General features: G+C 39.5%; 1 protein-coding gene across 1 annotated transcript in view; it reads right to left on the bottom strand.

Annotated features, from left to right (window-relative positions):
• Window positions 1-18,604, bottom strand: part of C9 (complement C9) — a 29,213-nt gene extending 10,609 nt beyond the window's left edge. Inside the window, exons 1-6 of the mRNA XM_054032108.1 lie at window positions 18,441-18,604; window positions 11,894-12,011; window positions 8,817-8,964; window positions 7,538-7,685; window positions 4,261-4,399; window positions 583-801 (exon numbers count right to left, since the gene is read on the bottom strand). Coding sequence (XP_053888083.1) covers window positions 583-801; window positions 4,261-4,399; window positions 7,538-7,685; window positions 8,817-8,964; window positions 11,894-12,011; window positions 18,441-18,589 — 921 coding nt within the window. The 5' untranslated portion in view covers window positions 18,590-18,604. The remainder of the gene's footprint in view (window positions 1-582; window positions 802-4,260; window positions 4,400-7,537; window positions 7,686-8,816; window positions 8,965-11,893; window positions 12,012-18,440) is intronic.
• Between the last annotated feature and the right edge of the window lie 1,225 nt (window positions 18,605-19,829).

The following is a 19,829-nucleotide window of genomic DNA, read 5'->3' as shown; positions in this document are numbered from 1 at the left end:
TACATATCCAAGGAAAAGGGTGGCTTGCTGGATTGCTCTTGGACTCTGCTAATCCTCAACTGCTGGAATGGACTCTTATGAGCTGTGGCAACTGGTACAACTTAGAGGAGTCCTTTGCAACCTATTTCCGTCTGAGATGTGCTGTGCCACAAATGGCTGGTCCTGAAGATCTGACCCTTGGGATATTAATCAACATGCTCCATTAAGAGCACCCAAGCTTTGCCTGCCTGGGTCTTCATTGCAATTTGTTACTTAAAGGCTGTTTCTAATTTGCACACAGTGGACTAGATCACAACTGTTTGCTGATAAAGATGGATCATTGCATGCTGATATCTTTGGTTTCTGGCAACATCAATCCATATTGAAGGCCAAGGTGGTGAAATAGGCGGCATTTGACCCATATTTCAGCTACTCCTGAAGTAAACTTTAATCTTTACATTGTCAACATTTTGCCAGTCCCCTCTGTGAGGAAAGCAATAGGCATCCTGAACAGTTTGGACGATTAATACTTGTATAGCCCAACAGTATGCTAATTTCAGGTATGAAATTACTACATCAAATGTTTTATGCCATTAAGCTTACCCTTTCTTTGGAGTACCGCAAGATATAATTTAGACTTTCATTCCTTGAATACTGGTAGCCAAGAGAGGCATTTAAAGATGTGCCCTGACTGTTTTCAGTAGGTGTTTGTTTTATTGACATGGAAACCGAGAAATGTTCTTGTTTTTCGTGGAAAATCTCTTTTATCATGGTCACACGATCATGGAAGAACTCAGTTGTGAATCTTTTGTCTGCTTTTGTCTTAGGAAAAAAGAGCATAACAGATAAAAACATGTATAATCTATTTAACAAAAACACAATAGCTTGAAACTTATGTAATGAGCAGATACTAAAACTGCATGTTTTATTCTCATGTCATCACTAATGGTATGATAAAACAATCTATATAAAACAGGTGCTGAGGGGCACATAATAGATGAGGGTCTAGAGACTGACAGGTATAATACTGAGTCAGTTTGTATAGGATTTGGACCCAACCTTCAAGAAATAGAACAACATTAAATCAATGGGAAACAGAAAAGTTGGTTTATATGGTTGCATTGTCATTTCAAAAAAGTAAAATATTAATGAGGGCTGGTCAAAAAAAGATATCCGTTGAAACTTTTTTGAGATGGGAAATTGGGTTTTTGACAAAATGAAGTTTGGTTTGTTTGTTTGTTTTGCAAAAAGTCTCTTTTCCATGGAAACTTTCAGTTTTTTGTTGAAAAAATAAATATCTGAAACCCAAAATATTTGGGTTTGGTTGTCGTGCAATGGTGCCTCATGGAAGCTGTAGTTTGGTTCTCCTCTATGTGTGAGGCTCCCCTAGCCTGGCCACATCTCCTATTATTAGGGCTGGTAGAATTAGATTTTTTTAAAAATAATTTTGATGGATGATATCAATGTTTATTTTTAAGCATTTTTGTTATTTTTATCCACTTAAATTTCACAGTTACACAAAACTATGGGTTTTCATCAATTTTTATTCATTTAAATTTTCAGATTTGTGGGAAATTATGGGGAGGGTCATATCATTAGTTGATGATAACAGACATGGATTTCAAAAAGCTAATGCTTTATAACAAATTACAAATTGTCAACATCACATCAAAATACCCAAAGTAAATAGCTTTAAATCAAACTCTAAGATTTCAAGCAACATTTTTCTTATTTTGCCTATTGGTAAATTTGGATTATCATAAATGGAAATAATTTTTATTCGGTTTTGTATGTACAGTGAAATGGACATTTACCAACATTTACTGATAAAAAATCAAATCCTTCCAAGTCTACCTATGATGCACCATGGCCAGAGACCCCCATGATGAAACAGCCTCCCCTCATCATGAGGGGAGACTGTGGTGCATCATGGGAGTTGTAGTCTAATTAGGTAGTCTACCTATATAGGAAAATGGGAGCATGAGGCATGTGAACCAACTCACATGGGGCACCATGCCAACATATCCAAATGGAAACATTTTGGTTTTCAGCTGAAAAATATGTCAAAACAAAATTTTCTGTCTCATAAAAGCCCATTTTCTGATCAGCTTTAATCAGTATGTGAAACAACTATTGCTGCACTTTGGTCTTGATTTCTCTATAGAACAAGAAAACTGGAGATTAAATGCTTTCAAAATATAAAGGTGAATATTTTCAAAAGTGACTAGTGATTTTGGGTGTCAATATCAGGTGCTCAATTAAAGCTCAATACAATTTGAAACACTTTAAAGCAGCCTGTCTTTTAGAAAATGCTATATACCTCACCTATGAAAATCAGACTTCTTTAAGAGGTGTCAAGTTGGCACCCAAATCAGTAGTCCCTTGAAACCCTCCATACAGCAGTCTTTGGGCAAGTTATCATTTAGATTTTACTTTGACAACACAAGAATCTCACAGAACTTTCATGGAGAAATCATTTGTAGAAATGTCATGACAAATTTCACACAGTTGCTTCAGAATTTACCATTGTGTTGGCACTGCATTCATGATATTTATTTTTTTTATTTCTGCTCGCAGTCACTGAAAATGATTTTATATGTGACAAATGCTTGTCAAACTGTGACCATTTTGTTAGATTCAACTATGACATGCATAATTTCATTTCATTTGGCTTTTTTAATGATTTTTGCCTTTGCAGGGTATGTGTAAAAGGCAAAATTATCCAGTTTCACATGTGGCATGAACATATCATAAAACTCTAAAAAATCAAAACATATGGAACCCCCTCTCCTCCCCTAACATCTGGATCAGCTCAGCTGTTCACAAGTAAGCAAAGTTGCAGTGACTTCCCCCCACCCCCTTTTTTCTTTCTGCTTCAGTGGGTGAAAAGTCTTTGCTATGTAAAACTGGGAAAGTGCCGCTACATTTAAGGGATTATAATCTTCAATTTCCTATTAGAATGCAGATAGGAATCTTTATGGAGTCTCAACCTCAGAAATGAAGCAGAATTGCCATTTCATCCTCTTCCATCTTCGGAACCCTTAGTCTATGGCTAATTCCAAATACTTGCTTTTAATGTTAAATAAAATACTAACAGTATCATATTTTTTTGTATTAGTAGAATATACAGGTTTGGTAACAAAGAAATGCTACCACCACCAAAAATAAATATACATGCTGCATGGCAATGCTTTATGGGTCAGATTTAGCTAGCCTTACTTGTATTGACACAGAACCTTAACTGCTGTGAAGACAAATGTATATATAAGTTATAATTGCTTAGGTATAGAAATTTTTCTCTAGGAAAAGTTTAATTGTTAAGTAGCTTTTAATATTTTTCAGGAATTTCCTCTTGAAGCACCCTTAGATTGCCACCATGTGATTTCTTGCTTATGTAGATGCAGAAAACTAGGTAGCTATAGAATAGTAATTATTTTTAGCTATAAACTGAACTGAGGCCGAGCCACCAAAAGGATTTTAATATTAATGTGAATTAGGATCCAAATCTCCTAGAAGGCTTTGAAAATCCTTCATCTGAATCTGCAAAGGAAAGGTGATCTAGTGATTATGGGACTTGACTGGGGATCAGGAGAGCTAGGCTCTTTGAGAAAGTTACTTAATCTCAGTGTGCCTCAACTCCCCATCTGTAAAATAGAGATAATAATGCTCCCTTCTTCCCACCTGTCATCTCTGTCTTGACTATTTAGAGTGTAAACTCTTTGGGGAAAGGACTGTCTCTTACTATGGACTGAGTGAATAGAGCGCACTAAACTCAATGGGTATATAGGCTACGTCTACACTTGGAGCTGGAGGTGTGATTCCCAGCTCGCGTACACACACTCACTCTAGCTCTCATTGAGGTAGTGCACTAAAATAGAAGAGTAACGGTGGTAGCATGGGTAGTGGTGAGTAGAAGCATGGGGTAGCCGCCCCAAGTACAAACCCACTCAGGCCCGTGGTACGTAGTCAGGAGGCTAGCCCATTCTGCTGCTCGCTACCGCCCATGCTGCTCCGGCTACACTACTTTTTTAGTGCACTACCTCAATGAGCGCTAGAGCAAGTGTGTGCGCGGGAGCTGGGAATCACAACTCCAAGTGCAGAACGCACCTTCGTCGGGCCTCTAGGAACTACCATTAATACAAATAAGATCTTCTCTTCTGGATTCTGCCAAAATCATACTATGGAAGAATTATTAATGCCTGAATTAAGAGATAGTTTTGACATCCTGTTGGAAAACTGAATCTCAGTCATCCACCTCCTAATTTTTACACAGAGGCTTACATCATAGTTGAGAACAGCAACATTCCATGGCTTGCGGTAATAGGTCCTGGTATTCCCATCACGCACTCGTTCACAAACACCATTAAAATACTCATTTTCAAATGGGCTTGCCATTGGCTGCATTCCTAGAATGTTGATTCTACAAAGAAAATAAAGACACATGTTAAACTTCAAAAAGATGGTGTTAGTACCTTTAGCCTGTAGACAGCGGTATTATGACCTAGAAAAGCCAAACTACATAAAAATTACATATGACAACTGACAAAAAACTGAATCTGGAGTTCCTGTTGTTCAGCATTGATATTAAAGATCCCATAAGACTTTTCATAAGAGTGAGGGTTTGCAATATTGCCCTGAGCCAATGTACTGCCATAGTTACCTCAGAAGTTACTGGATTCAGTGGTGCTACGAGTGTACCACGGGTTTTGTATGTTACATTTGTTTATAAAGATTGTTAAGGGTGCCCAGGAGCTTGGGATGGAAACTCTGATGATAGAAATCAAAAGACTAAATAGGCAGCAGAATGTCCTAATGGATAGGGCACCACATTAGGACTCGGGAGAGCAGCTTTCTAGTCTCACTTCTGCCACTGGGTTGCTCAGTGACACTAGGCAAGTCACGTCTTGGGGCCTTAGTTTTCCCATCTGTAAAATGGGGATAATGATATGTCCTTTGTAAAGCACTTTGAAGTCTGTGGATGAAAAGTGCAAGAATGAAAAAGTGATTGGTATTATTAATAAAAATGAAACATGATGGGATCCTTTGGAATGAAAGGAACCCTATAATAAAGACCTATTTCTTCTCAAATAGCTATTCATCGCTAGCAAGCTTTATGGGATCAAAATAAGGTTATATTTTTCCAAATACACTTTTATCAGATTGTTTCTAATTCTCAATATTATATTGTATATTACTATATTTTGCAATATCAAGTGTGTACAGAAGCCACCCAGCCTTCAGGAGGAATATACAGCTAATGTTATCCCAGACACTGCTCAGGAAGAAATAGAGCTAGGGCACTACAATGGCCTAGATCGGAGGAAAGGCAATTAAAATAATAGCAAACACAGGAAAGTTAACAGATTCATCTTCCAGTTTCATAGATCTGGTGAGAATGTGAGATAACAAGAAGTGTACAAAGAAGATATACCTAAAATCACTCCTTCCTGTGGGATCTCATACTGGGATTTGCCTTTCCTTGTCTGTCTCCTAGATTTTAAGCTCTCGGGGCCAGAGGCTGTCACAATCTTTGTGTCCTGTACAGCACCATGCACACTGTTGACCTTATCAAATAGCTATCATTCAACAGAACAATGAACGCTGCTATTATACATCTAAACAATATTTTCCTTATAGAAGAGCTAACTAATTGTAATAACACTAAAAGACTAAGTGCCTAGCACATTTCTGGGAACTTCAAAAATAATGTTTGCTTGTTTTTCGGTTACAAAGGTCTTCATTTATCAATTTTAGACTATTTCTGAGATAGAGGTGATAGGGAAAGGCTGTAATTTTCAGTTGAACACTAGGTGGAGCTGCAACATGCTGATATTTTTGTCTGTTCCAGTTTATGCTGCTGATTTCCAATTCAATTTGTACATAAATTACAGGCCCTTCCCCACCTGTCCCAAACCCCAAAACAAAAGAGAGCAACTCCCCAAACAAATAACCAAACCTAACAAGCCAACAAACCGCCAACTACCTAGAAAGGAAAGGTAAATATATGCAAAGAAAAGAAGATGAAAAATGCTGCTGTAACCAATGAAGCTCTGGGGATTCAGTAGTCCATAGGATGTTAAAACAAACAAACAAACATTTTTCTAATATTCCCTGTCTGCGAGGTAGTAACGGTAGTAATGGAGGGTATAATTGCTATAGATGCAGACTTTTGATGAAAAAATATCTGGATATATTTTCTCATTTTTCAGATATTACTTTAGTATGATGATGGTGGGGAAAGATTGTTTGAGAAGCTGCTCTAAGAACAATAGTGAACTAACCCATCCTCCCCCAAACCCAGCTACCTAATATATAAAGGTTTGAGAAATTTGATGATGGATGCCTTGCTAAACCCCAGCCATTTCTAGATTGGGCAAGAGGGGAGGGCTGGAGAGGCAGAATCTCAAGATGGTATCCATCCCCCTCATGCAACCTCCTGGGCACTACTTCTACAGATCTAGTTACAGAACCCAGCATCAGTGGCATGGCCATTTTGTAAGGCCCACAATGAGCAAACCTTACGTGCTCTGGAACACACTGCACGATACAGAGCAGGGGTAGTCAATTACTTTTTTGTCAAGATCCAAATTTCTTGGTCAAGGTATAGTCAAGGCTCAGACTCCAGAGAAAACAATACAAAAAATGATAATAAATACATTGGCAGTGTGTGCATCCCCTGTGTGGGGAGGCTAGCCCCCTGCCCCGCCTCTTCCACCGAAGGCCCCGCCCCACCCTTTCCACTTCCACTGCTCTTGCTGGCTGGCGCACAGATGCAGGCCTGAACCCTGGCCTACCAGCATCTGGAGGAGCCCTGGCCGGCCCACTGGTGCCTGGAGGAGCCCAGCGGAGCCCTGGCCGGCCCGCTGGAGCTGAGCCAGGACTGTGGGCTGCCCAGAGGTGTTCTGAACACTACCCAGAGGCTGCTGCGGGAACCATTAGCAGAGGTCTGGGGAGGCTTAGCCTCCCTCAGCCTCTATTACCCACCGCCCAGGAATAAATAAATAAAAAGATTTTGGGGTCCATTCAAAAGCATCTGGTGGTCCGGATTTGGCCTGGCGCGGTCTGCCTATCGACTGTCCCATATCTGCCTATCAACTACCCCGTATAGAGCTTGTGCTTGTAGGAATATGAATATAGCCACAGCAGTGGGGCTTAGTCAAGAGGTTGCCGGAAGGTGATGGCCACCTGCTGGAGTGGGGATGGGAAGGAGGAGATTCTCTGGTCATTCTCCAGGAAGAACTGCCCAAATCTGATGATGTTGGTGCCTCTGTTTGTAAAACATATTTAAAATATCTTCAGCTGCCTTCCCTGAAGCAAAGGTGGGTTAATATAACAGCAGCAACACGTGGCACTTACAATGCTTTTTGTCTGATCTCAGGGCATTATTAACCCCAGATGAGTAAAAGGAAACAGAGGTTAAGAATTTTGCCCAAGGTCACAGAAGAGGCTAGTAGATCATGAATAGAATCTTGGGGCCTGATCATCTGGCCCATGTCTCCTAACTTTGTCTGGTGCCAACCAGGGTGTCTCCCTTTAGCTATGGCTTTTCATTGAATACCCTTGTCCAGCAGTCCTTCCAATCTCTGACACTTCAATGTCCGAGTCACGACATGGTGATTTTGGATCTCTCTCACAGTCACTTTCATCAGAAAAGTCTCCACAGTCATTGTCCACATTACACACAAGCCTCTTCTTTATACATCGACCTAAGCAAAGAATGAAGAACTGAACATTTCTAATCCTTTTTTAACATGGGGTTTACATCAGAAAAACAAATATTCCTTACTGGAATCTTCCTCATAGAAGGTGTATTTTCATTTCAGCCAGAAAGAGGTAAAAACCTAATCCCTTGTTCCTCTAAGTGAGGAAAAAAAACCTTTAAATTTACCAATTATTTTTAATGGGATGGCACAGAAAATTAAATGGCAGAAGAATTTCTGACATTCATAGAGAATTATCGTGATTTGATTTATTTTTAGATTATTGTTTAATGTCACGATTTGGGGTATTTTTCTTTGAAGTATAAGAGTGTGGGAAAACATTAGTTCTTATAGGTTAGTGTCAGCAAAGTCATATTTTTGAGTTGCTTGGGAGGATGTAGCATATACTCAAAATAATTTATGTTTTTATTGTGACGTACAAACAAGGGGAGAAATTCTGACCCCATTAAAGTCATTGGGAGTTTTGCCATTAACTTCAATGAAGGGAGGATTTCACCTCAGTGGTTTTGTGCAGATTAATTGTCTCTACATGATTTAAAGATTTTAAATCAGCCCTGACATAAGAAGATGCAGTCTATTGATGTCAATTAGCTGGCCTGTAAAGTGCTAACTAATGTCTATGTAGTATTATTAAAATATGCTTGGGAGGGTTGATTTGTCAAATCCCCCCTATGCAAAATAAAGTCATAGAGTTTTGTAATTTTACCTGTATTCTAAGAGGGTTTGAACCTAGATCTCCAGAGATAGACTGAACTGCTGAAGTCACCTGGACTTCCCCACTTAAATGTCTCTTTTCCCCACTGATTTTTCATAAAGCGTAAACAAAAAAGATTCACTCAGCTCCATTTGGAATGGATACAACATAAGAAAGGAAACTTGTGGAACTGGCAACTTTTCAGATGGAATAGAAAGAATAGTTAAGGAATTTAAACCTAAATATATAGGCCCTGATTCAGCAAACTATCCATATTCAGCAAAGTATTTAAGCATGTGTTTAACTTTAAGCACGTATTTAAATCTATTGACTTTAAATGAGATTTGAACATGTGCTTAAAATTAAGCAGATGCTTCTATGCTTTGCTGAACTAATTAGCCTGGTGTGAAAGCAACACCTACCTGAATCACATCTAAAGTCAGCTCCACAATCGATTTCTTGCTCTTCTGGACAGGCTATGCTGGTTTTACAGCTTTGTGTGTCTCCCAATGATTCCAGGCACCGTTTCCCACGAAACTGTCCAAATTTCTGAACACTTCTAGAGCGAAACTACAAAGATATATAATAATAATAATTAGATCTGCTTAAAGAAAAACAAGACAAAAATTCAAATATAACTAGAAATTTTCCCCCTCAAAATTTCATCCAAGTTAGAAATTTCTTCATGAGCTGATTGGTTGAAAACCTGGAAAAATATTTTGTGGAAATGTCATCAATAGGTTTCCCTTTTTGTCCCTTAATCTCAAAGTTGGAAATTTTGTCAACATTTAGAAATTGAAAACATTTTCACTAGCTCTAATAATAATAAAATAAAAAATATTTTGCACTTATGCAGCGTTTTTACAGCATCTCAAAACAGGTTACAAATCACATCTTTGAAGTACTCCCCTTTTTTTCTTAAAGCACAGAAGTGGACATTGACGAACAGGTAGGTTAAATGACTTTCCTAATGTCACACAGCAAGTTGTTCACAGAGGCACAACAGAACTCAGATCTCCTCATTAGAGATGGATGAAATTTTTCAGACTAAACTTTTTTTAACAAAAAATGCAGATTTGGGTTTGTGACATTATAAGTGTAATATAATATCTCATTGAAAAATGACAGGTCCAGAAAGAGTTAATTAACTCAGACTGACCTGACCCATGGCCGAACTTTAGAAACTGGTTAGGAAGATATGTAAATAAATAGAGCTTTAAAATGCAAGTCTGCATTGTTAGAGGTAGAAGGGTAGGTGTTTGCTTAGGTCTTGTGACATAAGCAAACAAGTCTTGTCTATTGCTATAGCTTTGATTCAAAGATCAAGAAAGGAATATTAACATTTAGGAAGATACTTGAGTGAAATAGTATTATTGTCTATATGTCTCTTTGAAGGTTGTGGTAACCTGTATCTGAACTGTTTAATGGATAAATTACCCTGTGCTAATTGCCAGGATGTTTGGAAGAAGGAGAGTTAAGCCTATTGTTTTCTCAGGCCAAAAGGCTGCTGGAAATGTATAAGAACCCTGGGACACGATCCTGCTTCATCTCAGATCTGCTTTGGGTTTCAAGAGGGGGAAACCTTAAGCCATAAGGCATTGATTGGAGTCACCCTAAACATGGACATTGGACTATAACCTATGGACTATTTCTAAAAGGACTTTTGGCAACTACAAGCTCATCTCTGCTATGTATCTAAACCTCAAGAATTGAATTCAAGTCTGTATGTATATTGATCTTTTAACCAACACTCACTCTCTTTTGTTTTTTAATAAATTTTAGCTTAATTAATAAGAATTGACTATAAGCTTGTATTTTGGGCAAGACCTAAGTTATAATTGGACCTGGGTATGTGGCTGATCCTTTGGGATTGGAAGAACCTTTTCTTTATATGATGAGATAAGATTTTCAGTAATTATCATCATATGTTTGACATGTGTGTCTGGATGGAGGCCTGAGGCTGGGCACTTTAAGGGAACTGCATTGCTTGGACTTCTGAGTAACCTGTATGGTAATATAGAAGTTGTTTTGTGCTGGCTTGGTAAATCTAAGTATTGGAATATCCACCAGCTTTTGGGGCTTGTCTGCCCCATTCTGTTTGCAGTTCACCTTAATTGAGTGACCTCAGCTGGCTCCCATGGGCAGCACCGTCACAGGGTTGACTGAAACATTTTGCTAATTTGTGTTAATTTTAAAAAGAGAAACAAAAATGGAATTTTCTTTTGACAAACCAAACTAGTTTGTCCAAAAAAAAAAAAAAAAAAAATCATTTTGGGTCGACCCGAACTGTAATTTTTTGTTTTAGCCAGAAAACTGAAAAATATATTATTCATATAGATTTACTCTTGAGTCGCATTCTTCTGTTTCTCCACTAAATAATGCTTTCTCTCATTTACATTAATAGGTTACACTCAGAAAAATCTAAGTAGTACATTTTATTAAAAATAATAATTCAAATTATGGCCAGATTCTCAGCTAATGTCCATCAGCATAACTTCATTAACTTCAGTGAAGCTACGTTGATTTACATTACTGAGGATTGGGAAGACTGCAGATACTTTTGTGGGAATCTTTCATTAATAACCAAATTCTGAGGAACATCTTTGTGTAGCTTGAAATCTTGTAGCTTCCACCAACAGAAATTCGTCCAATAAAAGATATTACCTCCCCTATTTTGTCTCTCTCGAATTCTTATGGAATAAGTACAAATTTCATATTTTATTTACATTTTAGTCTTCATACTGAACTGGCCTCATACTTAGTATTTTATTTACTTGGAACCAAGTTTTTTTCTACAAAAGAAGTCCCCAAATTATACACAAACACAAGTCGAGGTTTAGGAGAACTTACTTTTTGTTCATTAATTCCAGACTTACAGCCCTCACATACTATGACTACAGATAAATTAGCAAAGATACTATGTCTGAAGGTCTTTGTTAAGATCTGGATGCAGGAAGTCACTCGCCATGCATAAGAAAAATACCTTTATGGAACCTATTGCTTATGCACAATATCACATATTCCTATGTGCCAGTAGGTGGCACTCGTTGTAACTAATTCTTCACATGCACATATAAACAGATATATAGCTGTGGCACTAGTCACAAAAGGCTTACGTGGTGTTTTTTGTTACCATGAAAAATGACAAAAAACTAAAAAGCTTTCATAAACAAAATCTTCATTTTTTAAAAATGTTCTTAAAAAAATGAAAACAGAAAAGCCCGGCTGTCAGTAATTTTTTTTTTGTTTTTTGATGAAAACCTAAAAAAAAGTCAATCAAACTTTGATGTTTCCTGCAAAAATTTCTGCTTTGCCAACAAAGCCCTTTTACATAGCAGTCTGCTCTTATGTATAAAACAGTTGAGGGTACCCTTGAATCATAACATCAGAATGTTGAGGAGGAGTTTAGCACTCCACTATAATGGAGGACTTCTAAGGGTGAATGTCAGTCAGTAATTCCTGTGTCATTTTAAAATAAAACAATACAGCGAGTACTTACCCTTAAATTTGAGCATGGGTCACATGGTCCCCATTCACTCCAACGGCTCAGTTTACAGTCTATTGGAGATTGAGCATTAGGTTCTCTTGTCCTCCTATGCAAAACTTTCCCTGAAGATCTATCAAACAAAACATTTCAAACACAATCTCAGTTGGCTAAAATCAAGCACAAGTTTTAAAACATTGGTTAATGGTTTAAAAACAAACGTCCTTTTGCTACATCCTGGTTCACTTGCACAGCAGACGTTGGCATTTGGATATACAAACAGCCTCATTCTCAAACTCTTCACCAGGTTAAAAGGGGAAAGTAGAGGACATTTTACTTTTTACAAATATTTGAAGTCAAAGAACAGTTAATGAACCAACATTTTTTCTTCTTTCCTGGATGGATCAGGATCTAGTCTTTGTGTAGGTCATGTTAAGCTGCATGTCAGGGAAGGTAGTGAAATAACAGCTCACAACCAGCCCAAGGATTGCGCATAAACTCCAAGATTTGGTAAAATCAGAATTAAAGGCCTACATGTTCAAACGTGACTGGTGATTTTGGTGCCCAGCTTAAAATACCATAAAAGGACCTAGTGTTCAGGGAGTGGGTGCTCAACAATTTCTGAAAAATCAGGCTCCTTCAAGGTGTCTCAAGTTGGACACCAAAAATGGATGCACCCAGAATCACTAGTCACTTTCCAAAATTTGGACCAATATTTTTAAGATTACCTTAACTGGCTTCCTATCAACTCTTAGTTCATCTTTCTAGTTCTCATCCATTATATGATCAGTCTACAGACACAGAAAGTGACCATTATTTTACAAATACTTTGGGGCTTAAATTGACCGGACAGCAACTATTCTATCCTAAACAACTCAGGGATGCAGTGTAACCCTTTAGAGTTTAGAGGGCCAACTCACCTTGGCTGGCTCTAAAGCTGCTTCCAGTTCCCTGCCATCAGACCAGTGTACTGCTCTTCTCCTGGGTGTGAGACCCCCACAGGTCTAGACCCCAGGCCTGCAGAACTACCAAACAGCTGACATCTCCAGGCTACCATCCAGTAGCAGCTGTAACCAGCTAGTATGCCACTTACTGTGACCTGCTGTGGACAGAGACCATGGGAAGTTCCATCTCGAGGGTTTGACAGACAGCAGCCTGAAGGCTCCTGACTGGCTCCCTGCCCTATATAAACTCACAGGGTATTCTAGAAGCATCCAGGCAACAGTGTGGATCTTCTGTAGTTGCCACAGCCATTTCTGCTTTCTTGTTTCTGACTTTCTGGCTTTGAACTCAGCTTGATTTGGACTTTGCCTCTTGACCCTTGGTATTGATCCTGGCCTGGAACTTGACTACGAGTTCCTCTGCTACTCCCAACCTCAGGTTTGCCCCTGCTCTGACCTTTGGCCCTAACTGCCCTTGTTGGGATCCTGACACTGGGTCAGCCAGCACAGCTTCAACTTCTAAATGTATGCCAGCCAGCCAGCAGCTCCACTGCCTCCCTCTTCAAAATGGTTCTCACCCCAAAACCTCCGGGCCCCAAACTTGGGTCTACTGGTAAATAGGTCCTTGGCTGAGAAGAATACTTTAAATAGGTGAGACTCTAGAATAATTTGAAAGCTGAAAGCAGTATGTGCACACAGATGTATTACACTAAAGTTTTCTCTACATTAAGCTCTACTTGGGGCTGTGAAGTTGGTGACAGGGAGACAGTTACACCACCCTGATTCTGCACCCCAGTTCCAGCATGCACTATCATGTGCTGCAGGCATAGAGTCCTTAAAGGGGCACATTCCTGTGTAGTATTGGTGTAGATACATGGAGCACCACCACATCCTCTATGCTGGGTGTTGGGGACAGCTAACAGCAGATGACTGAGTCAGTGAGGAGTTCACCTCTTCCAGGAAAGTTCTCTACTGGTGAGTTACAGCCAGAATCTGTCCCTGTTGCTATTTGTACTTCTACAGTTCTTTCATCCCAAAGTACTCTACAAACTGACATACAAAGTATGTGTATATCTCTCACTGATGGATGGGACTGGGCAGTGGATATGGCTTCAGGCTAAGGATATGATATTTATTTTTAAAGTTACTGAACAATCTCAAAAGGTGTTCCTGTCATGCATATGTTGTGTTACAGCTACTATCCTTCCCAATGTTCCTGATGCCCAGTTACCTTTAGTTATCTCCTATTGTCAGGGCCATCCTTAGGATTTATGGGGCCCTATGCAGTATTATTAAAATGATGCCCCTATGCCTGACGGCAGCCCGGGCTCGCATGTGTATTTTAGATAAGGGTGGTCTTTTGAAAGATTTATTTAAAAAACTATATGTCTGAAGATCCAAGCATTTAAGGCTAAGATGAATACTCAGATTGTGCATCTAAAAATCTATGCAAGGATTTTTTAGAGACGTGATATTATAATCTTCAGCAGCACACTAACAAAATATTTTTAAATCAAATTTTAAACTAAGGTCCAACATGTTCTGAGTAAATATTACAGTAATGCACAACTGTTTTTGTCAGTAAATTCAGAAACTGACAGTATATACCTGGGGGATGGCAAATGCCTGTTAAATGTCTTCATTACCACTTGAATGGCTCTTTAACAGTTTCAGTGTTGTGCTAATAGGTCTGGCAGGCTGGAGGCTTTTTCACTTTTAAGTATTAGATCCCCTCCAGAGGAAGACTCACCAGGCTGCAGCAGCCAGGTGTGGTGGGAGCCTGCTGGAAGGGTCAGATTAGAACAGGGATAGGAAGAGGTGGAAGGGTGGACACTAAGATCCAGAGGTGCCCCAAATTTATGCTGTGTATGCCTAAGGACGCCCCTGCCTATTGTAAACACTATAGGAAAGCCCAGTCCACTAGAGCATCGTAATAAGCAATAAACAAAGTAAGCAATGGATTTTTTTCTCTTCCCTCACATTCATCATTTTTGCAGGTGACTGGCTGGCCTGCTTACTCCTTCCTGGACCTCCAGAGGTAACTGCTTGGCCTGCTTCTCCTGCCTGCCACACTTATGGAGATCTCTATTTCCTAGAGTGTAGGGATCTGTGACGGGTTGGATCACAGAAACCCCCTTGGGAGCTGCCACCTGATGTGCCAAGACTACCTCTGCTCCTGTTTTCCCTGCCAGCTCAGGACTCCAGCACCCTGTCTTGCTGAGCCAGACACTCCCATCTGCTCCAACATGGACCCAGGGTCTGAATCACTTGCCCCAAAGCTGCAAGTTTACCTGAAAACAGCTCACAGAAGTGTGCTTGTCTTTAGCACTCAGATGCCCAACTCCCAATCGGGTCTAAACCCAGATAAATCCATTTTACCCTGCATAAAGCTTATGCAGGGCAAACTCATAAATTGTTCGCCCTCTATAACACTGATAGAGAGATATGCACAGTTGTTTGCTCCCCCAGCTTTTAATATATATTCTGAGTAAATTACAAAGTGATTTTATTAAATACAGACAGTAGGATTTAAGTGGTTGCAAGTAGTAACAGACAGAACAAAGTAAGTCACCAAGCAAAAGGTGCAGGAAGTCACAGAGAGCGACAGGGATTGTTGGTGCCCAAAGGCCCAGTTTCAGAGATGGGCAGGCCACGTCCTTCCCTCTGAGGAACGATGTGGTTCCTCAGGACTCTAGTACACTAAAGGAGTCACTCCAAAGGGACTAGTTACAGGCCGGGACATAGACCAGACACCTGTGCCTTGAGTTTTCAGATATGTGTGAACTTAAATATAAAGAATTTGTTGCAAATAATCTCATGACCTCTAAAGTGCCAGTTCTTGGTCTGCAGCCATTGTCTCTATATACAGGAGAATTATTAGCTTGTGCTTTGCTACATCCTAAAGAATGATGGCTTCAGAAGAAGACTGACCCACATTCCATGTCCCTCTGATAGGCCTGAGTGACAGCTATGTGAAAAGTGTTTTAAATTAAGTCATTTAAAATGGAGGGGATTAGGAAAAATGACATGCTTGTCATCTCACTATTAAACTCGGGGAAATAGTTCTACTTACTGACACAAACAGAGCTGAGTCAGGAGATTTAATGCACCTAGTTTGAACAGGAAGGAGTTGAAAGCAGCTCAGCAGGGAGCAAGGACTTCAAAGACAAATGCTGAATTCAATATGCCCTATAATTTCTGCTCAGAAGGGAGCACCCAGCTGTCTGCTTCATTCTCCAAAGTGAGTTTTGTACTTTGAAAAAGTGGCTCACATGGATGTGCCCAACCCCCTGAAACCGAGAACATCCCTGAACCCTGGAGGAGTTGGGCTCCACATCAAAGCATTGCCTCTGAGGCCCATGAACTGATATACCCAAGATCAGTGTATCTGTTCATCAAGGATCTGAGCTGTCCCTGAATGAAGAAATAGAAAAACAGAGAGCCTTGGCTAGCTGACAGTAAAATATTAACATTTCAGCAGTTGGGGGGTGGAGAGGGGAGAGGAGAGTGCTCTTGGGAGGGCCGGGAGAATTTCCCAATCTACACAGAAACTTGATTGCACTTTTCCTGTGGTCTTAGGTTGCATAACACTGGCCGAACTCACATTGATGTGCCAGAAACACACCCGGTTGTGTTAGGGATTTGTTATTGGCCAACACTGTAATTTGTTAAATCATAAGATGACAGTGCTTGGGGCCATCTTAATAAATAGTTATGAATGATGAATTCAAGCAAGGGAATTGGCTTGATGGTTGAGTTAAGAGCAAGCTGCAGGCACCAAGAGGATCTGAGTTCAAGGTCCAAGAAGGCTTCTCATCTGTGTACAATACTAGTAATCTCACCTCTGAATGGATAATGTCAGAACTTCCAGAGAAGAGCAACAAAAATGATGAAGTGCCTCAAAAACTTATAGGAAAAGAGAAGATTAGGATTCTTCATGATATGAAGAAGACAAATAAAATGGGACACAATAAAAGTTTAGACAAGGTAGATCAGAAGGGGACTGGAATTGAAAAGATGGGAAATTCAAAGCCAATAAGAGGAGATACATTTTCATACAACACATAACTAAATCATAGAACTCATGAGGCCAACCCCCTCCCACCTGATCTGTGTCTTTCATCCCTTTGAATCTTAAGAATATCCAGTTATTGTTAATAAACTTTTTAGAAGGGATGTTAACTCTCATACTTCAGGATTTAAGCCTCTTTTAGGAAGTCAGGATGAAAGCTACTTTGGGACAAATTATCCCTAGAACTGAGCAAATGACAACTTCTTCACTTTGGGGCCAACACCCAAAAAATAAAAAATATCCAGTTACATTTGGACCAAGACAATTTTCAAACATTTTTTCTGATGACTAAAAACACCCCCCCAAACCCTAAAAATAGTTTGCTTCAAGTTCACCAAAATGTTTGTCTACTCTAAATTAGAGTTTTTCCATTTCAGTTCAGCCATTTCAGGAGTTACACCCTGGGTGTGTGTTTTATTTTTTAATTGGCCAAATTTGAAATCAAAACATTGAGTCAACGTTTTGTTTAGACTTTTCAAGTCAAAACAATTTTTTCCCCTTCAACTGAAACTATTCAGGTCACCCTTGTTTCTGACCCCCTCCCCCAAAAAAGCCTTTTTTGTGTGTGTGGACAAAACCACTTCAATCTCCCCCCTCCCCCCCCAAAAAAAGAAAAGTTCTCCTAACTTCAGTTATCCCATTTCTGCCTACTTCAGGGTTCTTATATCTTCCCCCAAAGCATCTGGTATTCACCACTGTCAAAGACAAGGTATTGGACTAGATCTGGCTCTTGGATCTGATCCAGTTTGGTAATTCCTACAATCTTATTTTAGGAGCACTGAGCTGGCAGGACTCTGTTGCTGAAGGTGAAATGTATCTTTTTGCATATCTTTATGGAGATACCATATAAGTAGCGCAACTCTTAAGACAGCTGGTCACTATTACATGGTACTGATGCACTATTAATAAGGTCTGGCTTGAGAAAATGGAATATAGACTAGGAGCTTTGAAATATCAGTAATTCGTAGCCCCATCACTAGAAAAGTAAATGAATCTCTCAGGGAGAAATGTGTCAGCCAAAACAAGCAACAGTCCAGATTATACTTTAGTACCACGTTTATTATAAACAACAGAGCTAAAATAACGGTCTCCATACAAGTATATAACTACCGCTGCCTTTAGCCATATAAGGTTATTATGCCATACAGATGCAATATAAAATCTAAAGAACAGGATTACTTGTGGCACCTTCAAGACTAAAATTTATTTGAGCATAAGCTTTCGTGGGCTACTGCCCATTTCTTTGGATGCAACATAAACCCACGAAAGCTTATGCTCAAATAAATTTGTTAGTCTCTAAGGTGCCACAAGTACTCCTGTTCTTTTTGCGGATACAAACTAACATGGCTGCTACTCTGAAACCTATAAAATCTAAGGAGTCTGAAACTGATACTACCAGGTAGCATTTTAAAAAAAGGTAACAAGAATCTTTCTTGGTTACAATAAGAAGACAGCCCTGTAGATTAATGCACACATTTTACTGTCTGTTCTGGGTAAAACAAAATCTAGTACAAAGCTGTTGATACAAAGAAAAAATGAAAGGCATTACCTTCTCTGTCCTGAAACCAAGCTGGTGGCTTCTAAAATGCATAGCGCACATATAAGTTGCAGGATAGCATGCATGCTTCTAGCTTTTTTAGCTAGATGGAAGAAACTGCTGGGACTGAATTTGGAGTCTTTATTTGTTCCCTGCGTCATTTATTACCAGAAGCACAAAAGCAACACCCACAAAGCATGCCAATGATAGGCCATAGCTAATGTTGACTTATGGTACGTGCTCAAGAGTTCACTGAAAACATGGTGGGAAAGTAAGCCTGTATGAATATTCAGGTTGTCTTTTGTTGCAGTATTTTGCCAGCAAAGAGTGCTGTATTCTTTTTTCAGTATTCTCCAACCAAGTAGGGAGTAGAGCTTTTCTACTGAGCTAGAAGACACTTGAATACATACAACTTTCCATTGTACTCCTTTTGCAGTATTCTCCAAACAGTTCAGAAATTGTCTATATTCCAAGGAATCCCAATGTGGAAGCTTGGGACAGGGGGAGATTTTTTGCAAGCCCAAAGGACTTGCACTTACTCAGACTTTAAGATTGTGATCATCTACCCTGAACATCACAGGGCAGAGAACCTTACCCACCCACTCCTGTAATAGACCCCTAAACTCTGGCTGAGTAACTGAAGTCTTCAAATCATGGTTTAAAGACTTGAAGTTACAGAAAATTCACTATTTACACTATTGTGCTACTGAATTACTAGTCATGACTGAAGGCCAGAACAGTTGAAGAACCAGTTGTTTGTCTAAAGGGCATAGGGACTCAAAACAAATGAGTCCCTAGGACACTGCCATCAGACCCCACAATTTCATAGAGATGGCACCAGGTGCTGGATTCTGCAAGTTACTCTATGCTACTTGTGGTGCAAGAGTGGATATTTCCAAGACCACTATCTCTGTCAAAGTCTCATTGTCAAAACTCATTCTGGAGAAGTCACCTGCCTATAGTATTGCAGGTATTATGGGCTATTATACATGCTGAGTGCTTTGAGCCCAGGAACAATATATTACATTGAATCTACTGCCCTATTTTCCATGGATGAATGGAGCATGTAACCTTTTGCTGTTTCCTTTATGGATTTCCCTGTAGTTCGGAATCTCTCTTCATTTTGGGATTGGCCCACTACCTAGGAGAGGGGCCCACTTGCTCATTTAAGTGCCCAAAAATCAGGGTTAAGTTTCCCTAGTAGGAAAGATTTCAGGGTATGGACTTTGTCCTAGGAATGTTTTAGCGCTGAATAGTTGAGATACCTGTACCGCTAAGTGGGCCGTGCCCATTTGCTCATCCAGATCAGTTCTTTTAATAACCGAGTGACTCCTGCTACTATAACAGTGTGTACCATTTCAGAAGTGTGAAGCAATAACTACATATCAGGAAGATAAAAAC

This window comes from Malaclemys terrapin, chromosome 6 (genome assembly GCF_027887155.1).
Source record: "Malaclemys terrapin pileata isolate rMalTer1 chromosome 6, rMalTer1.hap1, whole genome shotgun sequence".
NCBI lineage: Eukaryota > Metazoa > Chordata > Testudines > Emydidae > Malaclemys > Malaclemys terrapin.
The sequence above is the reverse complement of the archived record's forward strand: the minus strand, read 5'-3'. Positions and strand labels throughout refer to the sequence as shown.